Below are 14,787 nucleotides of genomic sequence, written 5' to 3' on the forward strand. Positions count from 1 at the left end.
CAACATTGTCTTAATTAAAATAAGTGAAGTCCGGACCTTTCCACAGAACACTGAATGGAAAAAGCAGTCATCCTCTTTGAGTCCCAGTCGCGGTGATTACTTCTTCCAACCACCAATGATATGCAGAAATCAATAGTGCTGAAAAGCGAACCCAAATAAATAAGGCACAGTGGGAAATATCAACTTATTACTGGATAACCATTCACTCATCCACTTGCATAAATACACAAGCATACTAAATATTGTCTCCAAGCGAAAGTCCATCTTATTAGGCTCACATTTACAGAAAGTGAATACTCTTGTTGCAAGCACTAGATGTTAGTAGAGTGACACACAGATACTTAGGCTGGAAGTCAGCAGCTTTCAGATAGCAGGAGCTGTGAAGCAGAAAATGTTAAGTCAAAGGTAACTAAAGTGCAATAAAGTTATTTAGCCTCAAATAGCACAATACTTCCATTATAGCTCTCACCCCGTCTGGATAACTCTGATCTAATTAACAAGTATAAATATAGATTGCACGGAAACCCCTCACGTCAACTCCTATTCTTATCACAAAATGGAAAGGAAGAGAAGGGTTTTCCAGTTCCACAAAGGAAGCACACAGGAATAAGAACATTAAATGACAGAATGACTATTCATAGTTATTTCAATATTTCGATTAACGTACAGTACTTTTAAAGGCCAAAAGATAAATATTGCAGACATATTTACATCTTCATTTGCTACATACCTTACCCTCTATCACGGGAGTTACGTCAATCAGTGTTTTAAACCACTATCTTGTAGGAACCAGGGATATCAATCAATGGTAAGCTGGGAAGACAAAAACACCTGGAAATTAATCTGAGGTGAACTCTACAACAGAAACACATACAGATTTTTTTTAAAAAAGCTTCTTCAGTACAGCAGGAGAGGGCTAGAACCCTTACTTCCAGTGTTCACCAAGCAGGTGGTCTAATTCTTCCCTACTCTAAAACTAGCAACAAAAAAAAAAATTGGGTGTGATATACAGTACACTTAAGAGAAACACAAGGGCCACCATTTCTGACCTCAAATTCTAAAAATACTATTTGCCTGACTGAGATATATATATATATATATATATATATATACATATTCTACAGTAGATACAGACACCAACACTAGTAAACACTTTAATCATTCTGGAAAAAATTGGGGTCAAACTTATAGACTTTGCTCTTGGTAATCAGTTGGCATGTAATTTTAGCAATACGTTTAAGTGCTCTCCAGACATACTTGTTGATTGTGAATTTTTTTTCATATAAAAACTGAACAACTTTGTTTGAGCCCGTATCATACTCTTTTAATTGTGTTTCAGTGCCGATTTGATGCCTGGCTTACGGAAAAGGAGGAGATGATTAATACTGTTCAGAATACAGAGGTTAAGGATCAGAATGAAATGCTTTCTAACCTAAGAAAATTAGCGGTATGCATACTTACTTTAAAGTAATCATTTTATTTTATGCGTATATTAAAGGCTTGTAGTGCATCAAACAGCCCATACAAAATTAATATATTGAAATGCATCTCAACGAACAAAAATGTGGGGCTAGATGCTCTTTTTCTCTCACACAGGATGCAGCAGTGTTTTCAAACTAAAATACAGAATATAAGAAAGTAGAAATATTATTAAAAAAACATTGGTCTATTTTAAGCAAGGATAAGCACCCAGGACCAGTACCAGAAATCCTAATGTTTATATATAGAAAGCCCCCCCACACACGGGACTAAATTAATGAAGAATGTATTGGATCCACCGAAGGCACCTTCTTTTACATTTCTTTTTCAAGTAGGTTTTTATTCAATGTTCATTGCTGGGTCCCTTACTTTTACTTATAAATGATAGACAGTAGGATCTGGGATTAAAAGTACCATTTCAGTCTTTGCAGATGACACCAAGCTATGCAATGGAATAAAATCCTTACACAATGTCTATAGCATAAAAGCTGACCTCAATGCACTGTTTAATTGGGTAACTCTGTGGCAAACGAGGTTTAATGTTGATAAATGTAGTTACGCACTTGGGAGCTAAAAAAGACGCATGCAACATACATTTTAGGGGGAGAACAGCTGGGGGAATCAGTGATGGAGAAGAATCTGGGTGTTCTGGTAGATCACAGGCTTAATAGTAGCATGCAATGCCAAGCTGGGGTTTCCAAAGCAAGCAAAATCTTTCTTGTATTAAGAAAGGTATAGACTCCAGAGAGACATTATTTTGCCCCTGTACAAATCATTAGTAAAACCTCATCTGGAATATGCTGTTCAGATTTGGGCACCAGTTCACAAAAAGGATATTGGGGTACTAGAGAAACTGCAGGGAAGGGAAACCAAACTGATAAGAGGCATGGAGGAGTTCAGCTATGAGAAAAGATTATAGGAACTGAATGTATTCTCTCTTGAGAAGAGAAAATTACGGGAGGATATGATTAACATGTATAAATGCATAAGCGGTCCATATAGTGAACTTGGTGTACAGTTATTCACTTTAAGGTCATCACAGAGGACAAGGAAACACTCTTTATGTATGGAGGAAAAGGATTTAACCTCCAAATATGGAAAGGGCTCTTCACAGTAGGGACTGTGAAAATATGGAATAGACTCCCTCAAGAGCTGGTTCTGGCCAGCTTCGTAGATTGTTTTATAATAGGCCTGGATTCTTCCCTAAATGCATATAATATAAATTGATACTAATATCTATAGGTAAAGTTGACCCAGGGTACATACAATTTTCCTTTTGGATATATCTGCTAAAGCAATTGGATCATGTTTTTTTTACCTTCCTCTGGATCAACTGTGGGCATAGGATTGTGTATATAGGATTGTAAATTTCTATTGGTTGAACTGGATGGACTTGTGTCTTTTTTCAAGCAGACTAACTAGGTAACTATGTATGTAACTGTGCAAATATGTAGTAGGTGCTGTGAGTGTACCACCTCAATGGTAAACATGAGAAGAAAAAAGGACTTTACTGCTAATGTAACAGGCAATATATTTAAAATTTAAATATTTAGGGGTTGCATGCGCAGCTGGCTCCAGGGATGGATGCTCAGTGAAGAGAGCTCCATCCACCCGCCAGCACGATCGCGGCACACTACGACACCAGGGAGTAATTAACAGCTCGTTAGAGCCATTAACCCCTTGCCATCCAGAAGGGCTATGACCCGCAGGAGGAAAGAGCCGGGTCACCCTACAAAGATGATGAGCTTTTACCCAGCACTCGCACCCTGCAGCCAAGATGGCGCCAGCCCCCTGCTGACAGGCTTGTCCGCCCAGCTACAGCAGCAAGGGGAGAACACAGACCATCAGGCTGCATACCATCTGGACCCCAGGCTGAAGGGATAGCTCTATCCAGGAGATCCTGGTGAGTCCTCTCCCCCCCTGTCTCCCACAACTAGAAGCCCGGCAAAATTGAGACCCAGGCTGGACACAGGATCACCCCCTGACAGCCTTCAATCTTCTATCTCAAACACTGCACTATCTGCTTCTGCTCCATCTTTAATTGATTCCTATCCTGCTTCTGACCAACCTATCACAGAGATTTCCATGAAGAACATGCTCCTTTCCCTGTGACAGACGCTACATATTGACCTGACTGCCTCATTATCCCAAATTTCTAATTACATTACATTACATTACATTACATTGAGTTTATATAGCGCCAAAGGGTTTGCTCAGCGCTGTACAATAGAGGGGGGGACAATACATGAAACATTACAGCAGCTACGAACAGCACACGAGGGGTAAGAGGGCCCTACTCTTTCGAGCTTACAATCTGGGAGGGAGGGGGTAGTGGTACAGGAGGAAGTGGCTGTGGGGGATGGAGTGGTAGGAGGAATGAAGGAGAGCAGCAGTTAGGTGAGGGTGGGGTAGGCTTCCCTGAAGAGGTGGGTTTTCAGGGAGCGCCTGAAGGTGAGGAGGGAAGGTGACAGTCTGATGGATTGGGGTAGTGAGTTCCAGAGGATGGGGGAGGACCTGGAGAAGTCTTGCAGACGTGCGTGTGAGGAGGAGACCAGGGAGCAAGATAGAAGGAGGTCCTGTGAAGAGCGAAGGGTACGGGTAGGGTGGTACTTGGGAATCAGGTCGGTGAGGTAGTTAGGGGCAGTGTTGTGAATGGCTTTGTAGGTCAGAGTGAGTAGTTTGAATTTGATGCGTTGGGCGATAGGGAGCCAGTGGAGGGAGAGGCAGAGGGGGGTGGCAGAGGTGGAGCGGCTGGTGAGGTGGATGAGTCTGGCAGCTGAGTTCAGGATGGTCTGAAGCGGGGAGAGTTTGCACTGGGGTAGGCCGGTGAGGAGGGAGTTGCAGTAGTCAAGGCGTGAGATAATCAGGGAGTGCACAAGTAGTTTAGCGGTGTCTGGGGTAAGGAAGGTGCGTATTTTGGCGATATTGCGGAGGTGGAGCCTGCATGTGTTTGTCAGTGATTTGACATGAGGTTGGAAGGAGAGGTTAGAGTCCAGAATGACCCCAAGGACTTTGGCTTGCGGGGCGGGATTGATGGTGGTGATGTTAGTAGTGATGGATAGGATGGGGGGGGGGGGGCGCGGGCAGGAGGGAAGACGAGAAGCTCGGTTTTGGAGAGGTTGAGTTTGAGGAAATGGAGCGACATCCAGTCAGAGATGTCGTTTAGGAGGTGAGTGATGCGGGCGGAGAAAGTGGAGGTGAGGTGAGGGGTGAAGAGGTAAATTTGAGTGTCAAATACGGTCAAAAACCAAGAGAAACGTATCCGCCATATCGAAAACAAACTAGGAGAAGTGTGTACCACACATAACAATCTTATAGATGCACACACAGATCATAAAACAGACATCGAACAAATTAAGCTCAAACTGGCAGACTTAGAAGATCGCTCCCGGCGGAACAACATTAAATTCCATGGGATCCCAGAATCCATCGCCACAGGCGCCATTGTACCTTTCATACAACAATATATGAAAAATCTCATTCCCACCCTCACCGATGTGGAATTGGCCATAGATCGAGCACATCGAATCCCCAAACCATCATTTCTACCTGCAACGATTCCCAGAGATATACTGGCGCGCATACAATTTTACCACGTAAAGGAGAAAATAATGATTGCAGCCAGACATTCGAGCTCCATTCCTCCAGCCCAATCAAACATTAAATTGTTTGCAGACATCTCTAAAGCAACGCTAACCAATCGTAAGAAGCTCAGCAGCATAACCAAAGCACTACGGAACCACAACATCGCATATCAATGGGGCTTCCCTACGAAACTGAATGTCAAATACCAAGGCAGATTTTTCACAATCAACTCCCTAGAAGCAGGCAACGAATTACTGAAAACATGGAGCATTATACCAACAGATTCCCATCAATCAACATCCAACCAACTGCAGCAAATGGAAACAGGAAGATCATCACCTTCAATCAAGCATATTACCTCCACGTTCAATTCCCTGGACACCACTCTCTAACACACTAGCTGGCAATCGGCCCCCGATCGATCGAACATACTGATTGCCCAAGTTCGTTTCAAGCATGAGCTCTCGGAAGACTCATGCTTTCTCATGCCCCCACTTTACAAAGTAGCAGATACTGCTACACATGTTACTTGCGTTGTTTGCAAGGCTTTTTTACCCCTGTATTACCCTGGTTCTTACCCCAAGCTACCAGTCATCGCTTGCTAGAACTGCCCTTCTCAATAACCACCTTCATAAAGTTGAACACTCAATCAACAAAAGCAGCAATCCCATGCTCACAAAACCGCACACCTGATGGTCCATCTTCTCCAATACGAGGACGTCCACTCCTGACATCTGAACCTCCAAAGCTACGGTATTCAAACCATCTACAATCAACAAAATGATTACTATATTTTCGCTAAATGTCCGAGGTCTCAACTCCCCCTTCAAAAGGTCCTTGCTTTCGAGAGAAATCCGCACCACTCGACCTGGCATCATATTCCTACAAGAGACCTACTTTGCCTCTGCAAAAATTCCTAAATTCAACATTCCTCAGTTCTCTACAGTATACAGTATATGGCAACGATTCCCAAAAAGAAAAACGGCATCATTACAGCCATAAGAGACTCCCTGAAGTTTCAATTTATTGCGGAAATAGCGGACCCACAAGGTCACTACTACATACTAAATCTGCAAAATCAACGACTCTATATATACATTAGTGAATGTCTATGGCCCTATCACCAATCAAATTCACTTCTTCAACATACTTAACTCCACCATTAATCGACACAGAAATGGCAGACTACTCATCGGCGGTGATTTTAACATCATCGGTAATCCTCTTCTGGATTCCTCATCCAACAAAAGATCCTCAAAACAAACCTTCAACCAATTTCTCCACTCCAACGATCTCTATGACATCTGGAGATGCCAACACAGTACAGAAAAAGACTATACCTACTATTCTCCATCCCACTCAACCTACTCTAGAATCGACTTCTTCATCACCGATAAATGAACGCTTCAACACATCACCTCCTCCAAGATTGGCACTATCATGTGGTCAGACCATGCTCCGATCACAATCTCTTTTGACAGCAAACAACATTCGTTGTTACCCCGTTTATGGCAACTGAACTCGTTCCTGCTGAAAAACCAAGACTATAAGCAACAGATTATAGATGCTGTGGGAACTCGCTTCAAAGTGGTAGAGCTTTTAAACGCACACAGCAACTCGCTTGCTTTTTTAAGGCCTTTTTTAGCCCACTTTTATTTAAATGAAAGTTCAAAACAGAAGTTTCCCACACAGGGGTATCGATCATCCACAAAACAACGGTTCAGCCTCCTGGCTTATACTCAGCTTGCTCTCTGTCTCCTGCAGACTTCTTCAAAAACCATGGCTCGTGCACACAGCTGGCCATTAGCACACAGCTAGACTCTAGCAGCCCCTTGCTGCTTTTGGCTTCCACCTCTCCTAGGTGAAGCCCACCTGACTTCCAGGCAGTGACCTCCTGTCTTCCAAGTGGAGCCCTCCTGACTCCTATCTGCCGGGGTGGAGCCCTCCTGACTCCTATCTGCCGGGGTGGAGCCCAGAACTCTGATCCTGACTCTCTGAAAAGGCCCGCACACACCTGTGCAATCAGTCTCCTGGCCATTCCCAAAACCTGGTCCCAGGATTGGAGATTTCATCTCTCCCAGATGTCTTTGAAATCTCCAGGCTCCAGATCCCAAAACAGACCTTACAAACAAAGGAGGAAAGTGAAAAGCCACTTTCCTCCATATCAAACACTTACCCTGGAGCCCCTCAACCTGCCTAGTTGAGAATCCTGGGTGACAGATCGTCACACTGTCACAATGCACACAGAACATTCTTCGAATTTAACAACACCCCTGGTATATCCATAATCACTCTGTGGTCAACATATAAAGCATACATGAGTGGTATTCTGATACAACTAAACGCCCGCACCAACAAAAAAAGAACCCAACAAATAGATAACCTCCTAACATCGATCAAAACAAATGAAGAAAAAAACAAAAAAATCTCCAGACCCAACAACCTCTGCGTCTTTGACAGCAGATAGAAATAAATTAAGATCCCTTCTACTCCATAAATATGATCTGAATCTCCAGAAAATGAAAGCGAAATTTTACTCACTTGGTAACAAAGCCAGCTCATTGTTAGCCAAATCTATTTCACAAAAATATCTGAAATCCAAAATAGCCTCATTTAAACACCCATCTACGAATACCCTGAACACTAATCCCCAAGACATAGCAAACGCCTTTGCAGTATACTATCAAAATCTTTACAACCTCAAAAACTACTTTAACACCATTCAACCAACAACCACATCCATACAACAATTTCTCCTAACGATCAATCTCCCCCGGGTATCCTCAGACCAACTTGACTCCATTTCTAGTCCAATATCGCCCAAAGAAATAGAAACGATCATTAAAACACTCCCAATTAATAAATCACCAGGAAATGATGGCTACACTAATGAATGCTATAAACTCCTTGCCACAGAATTGTCACCAAATCTGGCCAAATTCTTTAATCACGCTGCTTCAGGCTCATTCCCCAAAGACATGTTGCAATCTATTATAATGACCATCCCAAAGCCTGGCAAAGACCCACAACTAGCCCAGAACTACAGGCCAATTTCACTACTCAATACCGACATAAAATTATACGCTAAAATCATATCCCAAAGAATTCTCCCCTACCTACCCACCCTAATACACCCGGACCAAGTAGGTTTCATCCCAGGTCGCCAAGCACCTGATGCTACCAGAAGAATTTTATCCCTCCTACACAATTTAGAAAGTGCTAAGACCCCCTCCTTGCTTTTATCCTTGGATGCAGAGAAAGCGTTCGACCGGATACACTGGCAATTCTTACACCTCACGCTTCAAAAATTTGGTATCACAGGTTGGTTGCTGAAAGCCATCTTGTCATTATATTCTCAATCCTCCGCTAGAGTTCTGACAGATGACACACTATCTGATCTTTTTGACATTTCTAACGGTACAAGACAAGGTTGTCCACTCTCCCCGATAATATTTACACTCCTTATTGAACCCCTAGCTTCCAAACTCAGAGAGGACAGAACATTCACAGGAATCACTCATCTTAACATGGAACACAAAATTAGCCTATTTGCAGATGATATAATATTAATGGTGACTAACCCTTAAAAATCCCTCCATGCGATCCGTTCACATCTACATACCTACTCAACAGTTTCATACTACAAACTTAACGAAACCAAAACTTCCATACTCAACCTTCACATCTCAGCCCAACTCCAAAACCAATTAGCCAAACAATTCCCATTTTCATGGGAAAAAAGTAGCATCCCAAACCTAGGAATCAGACTTACACCAGTAACAGACCACCTATACACAGCAAATCACAAAATACTACTTGAAAATATACCCCAAGAACTAAACACTCTATGCACTCAGAACTCTCCAAACTAGGCTGAGTGGCAACACTAAAGATGTATATTTTATCCAAAATCTTGTACATATTCCATACACTCCCCTTACCAATCCCTAATTCATTCTTCTCTAAACTACAATCAATCCTTACAAAGTTCCTGTGGAACTCGAAAAAACCGAGATGTACCACCAATCTTTTAATAAGACCTACAACTAAAGGAGGAGCAGGACTCCCGCACCTCAAATCTTACTACACGGCTTCCCTCTTAGACCAACTATATTTTTGGTGGAATCCTTTGAAGGAAAAAATCTGGTCCATAATGGAAACCCTTCCCTTCCAACCACTTAAACTCCAAAATATACTCTTGTCCCCACCGTCCAAAAACATAGAACCCCACCTAAAACATCCCTGCATTATAGCTTCCCTGCAAGCTTGGCGAGACCTTCTATCCACTACATTTAAAGATATTAAACATGTACCTACTCCAACCAACATACTACACCTCTTCATCCCCTCTTTGGACCTATCTCAATGGACAAAACAAGGAATAACTAAATTAACAGACCTCCATTCCAATCAATCCTTACACTCCTTCCAATCTCTCCAAACCAAATATAATATCCCTAGTACTGAAAATTTTACATACCTAAGAATTGCTCATTGTTTACAAACAAGTAAATTACCCTTCAACACCATACTACCAATCACAGCCTACACCTTTTTCACCAAACCCCAGTTCCTGAATAAAGGTATTTCTACTTTCTATGCACACCTCATTAACTCACAGTTCACTTTACAAACAACCTTCCTAACCAATTGGGAAAAAATCCTTTCAACCCAAATCACCTTAAAATGCTGGGAAAATACCTTCAAAATCACCTATAAAGCTACCCGCTGTAGCTCCCACTGGGAGTCATATCTAAAAATACTCCATCAATGGTACCTGACCCCGATTAAACTCTCTATCTACTACCCAAAACATTCTCCTACATGCTGGAGACATTGTGGCGAACTAGGCTCAACAATCCATATTTTATGGTCATGCAAGTCACTTCGATCCTTCTGGAATACTACATTCCAATTAATATCCGAAATAAACAAATCTCCGATAGTCCCAAACCCCTTATTGGCACTACTTCACATTGGAATAGAGAAACTCCCCACCCATTCCCAAGCAATTATTACCAACAATCTCTTTGCAGCAAAAATTAATATTACTAGATTATGGAACACGAATAATACCCCCTCAATCACTTCATTAATTATAGACCTTAACACCCAATGTCAAATGGAAAAACTATCTGCAATTAACACTTCCTCCTACCACAAATTCAATACCCAGTGGACCCGATGGCTAAATCACCTAAAATGTTTTATTCAACCCTGATGACAGTTCAAGAGATGAAATTTCATCCCATACCAAGACTGGTATCTCCTCAATTTCCCAGTTATATCCTTCCCCCCTCATTCCTATCCTCCTCCACCTCCCCTCCAATACCCCCCCCCCATAACCCCCGAAATCACATCACCAAAGTTCATCAAATACACACGAATACCTCTGATGATATTGCTAAAACAAGACCAACAACTCATCCATCCAAGAACAGAATTACAACAAAATGATCAATCATATTTTGTCTATTGTAATATTGTATGACTGAATCATTTATCTTTTCCCTGTTTTTAACTTGTTTACCCTTGAAAAACTCAATAAAATTATTGAAATATAAAATTAAATATTTAATTTTCTATTCCACACAAGGAATGATTTATTTGATGGAATGCCCTTGTGGGCTGCAGGTCTATAACATAAAAAGGGGGTACATTAAACAAAGTGTATCTAGCCATTTTAAACATTGTCATATTAGGGGTCCATGTTTATTAACGTTTTATGGTATAGAAAAAATTTAGAAACATTGGAGAGGTGGCAACTGGATCAGAAGGCTGTTCCAAAGAAAATCATTTTGGATTTACACATGCCAGGTGTTAACACCAACAGGTTTAAACAGATTTTTTTTTTTATTAATTGCTTTATTAGGAACAATTAATTCTATGGTTAAGTAGTACAGATATGATTATGAGGTTCCCAATAAGCAAGTGTTAAAAGGTTCATTATCTTTAAGATGTATAGGTCATAATTACATGATTTTTATTATTTTTATTTTAATACAAATGTTGATAATTATATTTATATTGATGAATGTATTGCTTTTATTTTTGACTGTATTTTTAAGCTAACTAAATTTGTGTGGTGTATGGAGTTTATATGAAAAGTTATGTTATTTTTTAAGATTAGTATTTGATTTTTTTTAAGATTATTATTGTAAGTACAGACATTGTTTTTTCCTAAATGTCAAAGTGGGCACAGAACAACGGAAAATTAGGAAGGCAGTGCTATGGGACATTTAATATTTGAAGCCTTGTGGTAGTGTGTTTATATGTTATCACAGCTGTGGTAAGTGACTGCTATATGTAGGTATCGCTTAAACCAATGTAGAGTAAGAGGAGCTGATTGTGTGTAGTAGTTTCTGTGAAAACCGAAGTAGGAAGCTGGCAAAAAGAGAATCAGTGATGTAACCAGCAGAAAATGATTATTTTCTGGTTACCAAGGCAGTGGAATAGCGTGATCACAGATAGTCCCCAGTCTTTGAAGAAGAGGACACAGCGTTCAAGACCGGATATTATTAATATTATTATTATACAGGATTTATATAGCGCCAACAGTTTGCACAGCGCCTTACAAAATAAGGGAGACAGTACAATTACAACACATTTCAGTACAGAAGGAATGTGAGGGCCCTACTCATGGAGCTTACAATCTAAAGGAAGGGGGAGATGAACTGGTGGAGGTGATTCAAGTACAGTTCTTAGGTGGAGGTGGGGTAGGCTTCCCTGAAGAAGTGCGTTTGCGGATGTGGAGAATTGTCATGCTATATGTCAATCTGTTACTGGCAGACATTTGGAAGCAGAAGGAGGTGAGAAGTCAGAGTACTGAGCAGAAGTTAGGCAAGTCTATGTACACCAGACCACCAGGGCACCAGGGCACATGTGAGCTAAAGCTGGCTGACTCACACAGACCAAAGTGTTTCAGGAGAGCTGAGAGCTGGCTGGGAATCACGTTTACAGACTGCGACGTGGAGGATTCATTAGTGCCTGTCTTCTACTAACCTAATGTGATTGCCCTTTATCTTGTTTGTCATTTTATTACATGATTCAGCAGATAGCATTGTGTGGCTATTTATTATTAGAAGAAAAGTAAAGGTGGAGAGAGTTTGAAAGAAGGATTATCCTGACAGCAATCCTTAATTGAGCTGCAGATGATCTCTTATAATTTAGTGATTAAACCTTACATATACTTACATTTACATACTGAAGTGACTGGCCTCAGGTGATGGACAGAGAAGAAACACATCATCCTGCATAAGCTGTACCTGTTTACCTGCTACATCCTCTTCTCTACAGCTTTCAGAATACAGGGGATGGGGAGCTGAGGTTACATTCTTTAGATCTCAGTGTGGAGAATTGAGAGCTGATTGGAGGGAAGGCACTTCATCCCCCTTTCACACAGCACACAGGAGCAAAACAATCACAAGCTGTGTGCTGGAGCTGCCTCCCCTGCCACGATTTTACCTCTTGGGTTCAGGAAAAAAGTGACTCATGCTGATAGCAGAGGAATGAGGCAGCTGAGATAAATGACACAGTGCTCTGGATTGACACACTGGTAGTGAAGGGAATGCTTAATGGTGTGAAGGCACTCATATTATGAAAAGACATAAACGTACAGTATTTGGTATATTTTAAAGATCACATTTGCAGATTCTAGCACTGCACTGTTTTCTTTTATTTATGTATGGTTTATGTGGGGTGACTCACTTTTGTATTAGCTGCTGGATACACTTGGTTGTTTATTTACAATGTATTTATTTTTGTATTTATTTATCAAAGTAGAGATTAAACACTGCACTGTGGTGTCATTCACAAAGAATGACACTGTATAGCACTAACCCTCATAATGTGCATTACTACAATGTAAGTGGTATGAATGGACCATAAATTGTGTCTTTCTACATAGTTCACATAAACATTTGCAGCGTTTCTGTGGTAGGTAGGACTGGGAATGTGATTATCCACCAAGATAAAAATATCAGGTGTTGAAAAACAAATAAGTAATGAATACAAGTATTGAAAGCAATCATTGTTTTAGCCCTAAGTTTATAAAGTATGACAACTATTGTTACAGTTTTCTTCAGTCTGTCTGCCACAAAAAACAAAAAAAAAGGCATTGGGTACCATGTTTTGGTGATGTGATACTGCAATTATTTATCAATCAAATCTCTTTACAAAGTTCCCATAATGATACTTGTTTTGATATTCCATTCATCCTGCACACAGAACAATTAATAGAAGATGATGAACAAACAGAGCATCCTTTCAAAAATAAAAGTTATTTTAATTACCAAACGCACTTCCAAGATACTTGAGATGTTGTTGATTAGTAGCAGTAAATTGCCTCTCTTGAGTCATTATAATGCTACACTGTATATTCTGTAAAGGGCCATCATAATCATTTTAATAGATAAGAAAAAGCTAAAAGTATTAAAAATAAAGCAGAGAAGATTAGGAAATATACCTCAAGAATAGCTGCAGTTTTTCAATAATTTAGATCCATGTAAATTGAACAAGTTTCCAAATAATACATCTTATCTTCTCTTATGCCATACTGCTGTCCTTTGAGATCACTTCTGGAATCATCAAGGGTCTTTTCTGTTTCCTGTTTATCTGCAAATACAGGACTTCTTCCACACAGCATTATATGAAAAAAGGGATGCCTTGGCAAGAACGGGGACTTTGTATATCTGAAGGTATACTAAAAACCCTTAGAATACACAGGAAGGTATTTCATTTTCTTCCTGTAACTCTCCTTTAGTACATTTCTTTGAAGACATGTCCTGCACAGAAAGGATTATTACAGCTCATGGCATAAAATTAACAAGACAGAAGGAAAAATAAAGATTTAAAGCGGTTGTCAACCCTTACATATACCCAGTGAAGTGACTTGCCTCTGGTGATACACAGAGATGAAACCAATTCTCCTACATAAGTTGTACCTGTTTATCTGCTGTTTTTTTTTTTACATTATTCTAAATCACACAGTTTACACAGCATCTTTGAGCTCTAGCAGACAAGGGTGGAAATTTGACATCATACGCCACAGAACATATAGCAAGGAGCTAACTAAAGCCTGATCTCTGAATGAAAGAAATGGAAACACTCCTCTCCACACAAACTCACAATATGCATAGCTTTCAATCACAGGCTGAGTGCTGGAGCTCTCCTCCCTATCCCCCTCCATCTCTTGGAGTCAGCATTAGCTGTCAGAAATGAATCATGCAGAGAAGATCAGGCAGGCAGCAGACAGAAACCAAAATCAGTGCTTTGCTTTGAAGCAAGTACATACTATAGAAATATATGCTTTGTTCAGTTTTCAGTGTCAGAAATTTACAAACGAAACCTGCCAAAACCCTGTTGTTGAACATACTACACAAAATGTTATATTGTAATAAATATAATAAAATTATGTTATTACCATAACCTGGGATTACCTTTATGTGAAACACTTAACTAAAACAGCTTGTCTTTCAATAGATCTTGAAAGGAGAGTTAGAAATGAAAAAGAAGACAATGGATTCATTGTACTCACTAAGTCAGGATTTGTATTCCACAATGAAAAATAAGATGGTGTCTCAGAAAAATGATGCCAGATTGGAAAACTTTGCTCAGAGGTTGGATGATCTTATGCAGAAACTGGAAAGCAGTACCAAGAAGGTAAGTTGTACATTACTAAACAGTGTATGGTATAGTACATACAGTATATTGTGATTTTTTTTT

At 40.3% G+C, this 14,787-nt stretch overlaps 1 protein-coding gene across 1 annotated transcript in view; it reads left to right on the plus strand.

Moving 5' to 3' along the window:
• The window catches only part of DMD (dystrophin), a 2,676,943-nt gene that overhangs the window by 601,612 nt on the left and 2,060,544 nt on the right, over nt 1–14,787 (plus strand). Inside the window, exons 14-15 of the mRNA XM_089653005.1 lie at nt 1,340–1,447; nt 14,545–14,724. Of these exons, the coding sequence (XP_089509131.1) occupies nt 1,340–1,447; nt 14,545–14,724 (288 nt within the window). The remainder of the gene's footprint in view (nt 1–1,339; nt 1,448–14,544; nt 14,725–14,787) is intronic.

This window comes from Staurois parvus, unplaced genomic scaffold (genome assembly GCF_062004578.1).
Source record: "Staurois parvus isolate SC_StPar_1 unplaced genomic scaffold, SC_StPar_1.0 ptg000696l, whole genome shotgun sequence".
Taxonomy (NCBI): domain Eukaryota; kingdom Metazoa; phylum Chordata; class Amphibia; order Anura; family Ranidae; genus Staurois; species Staurois parvus.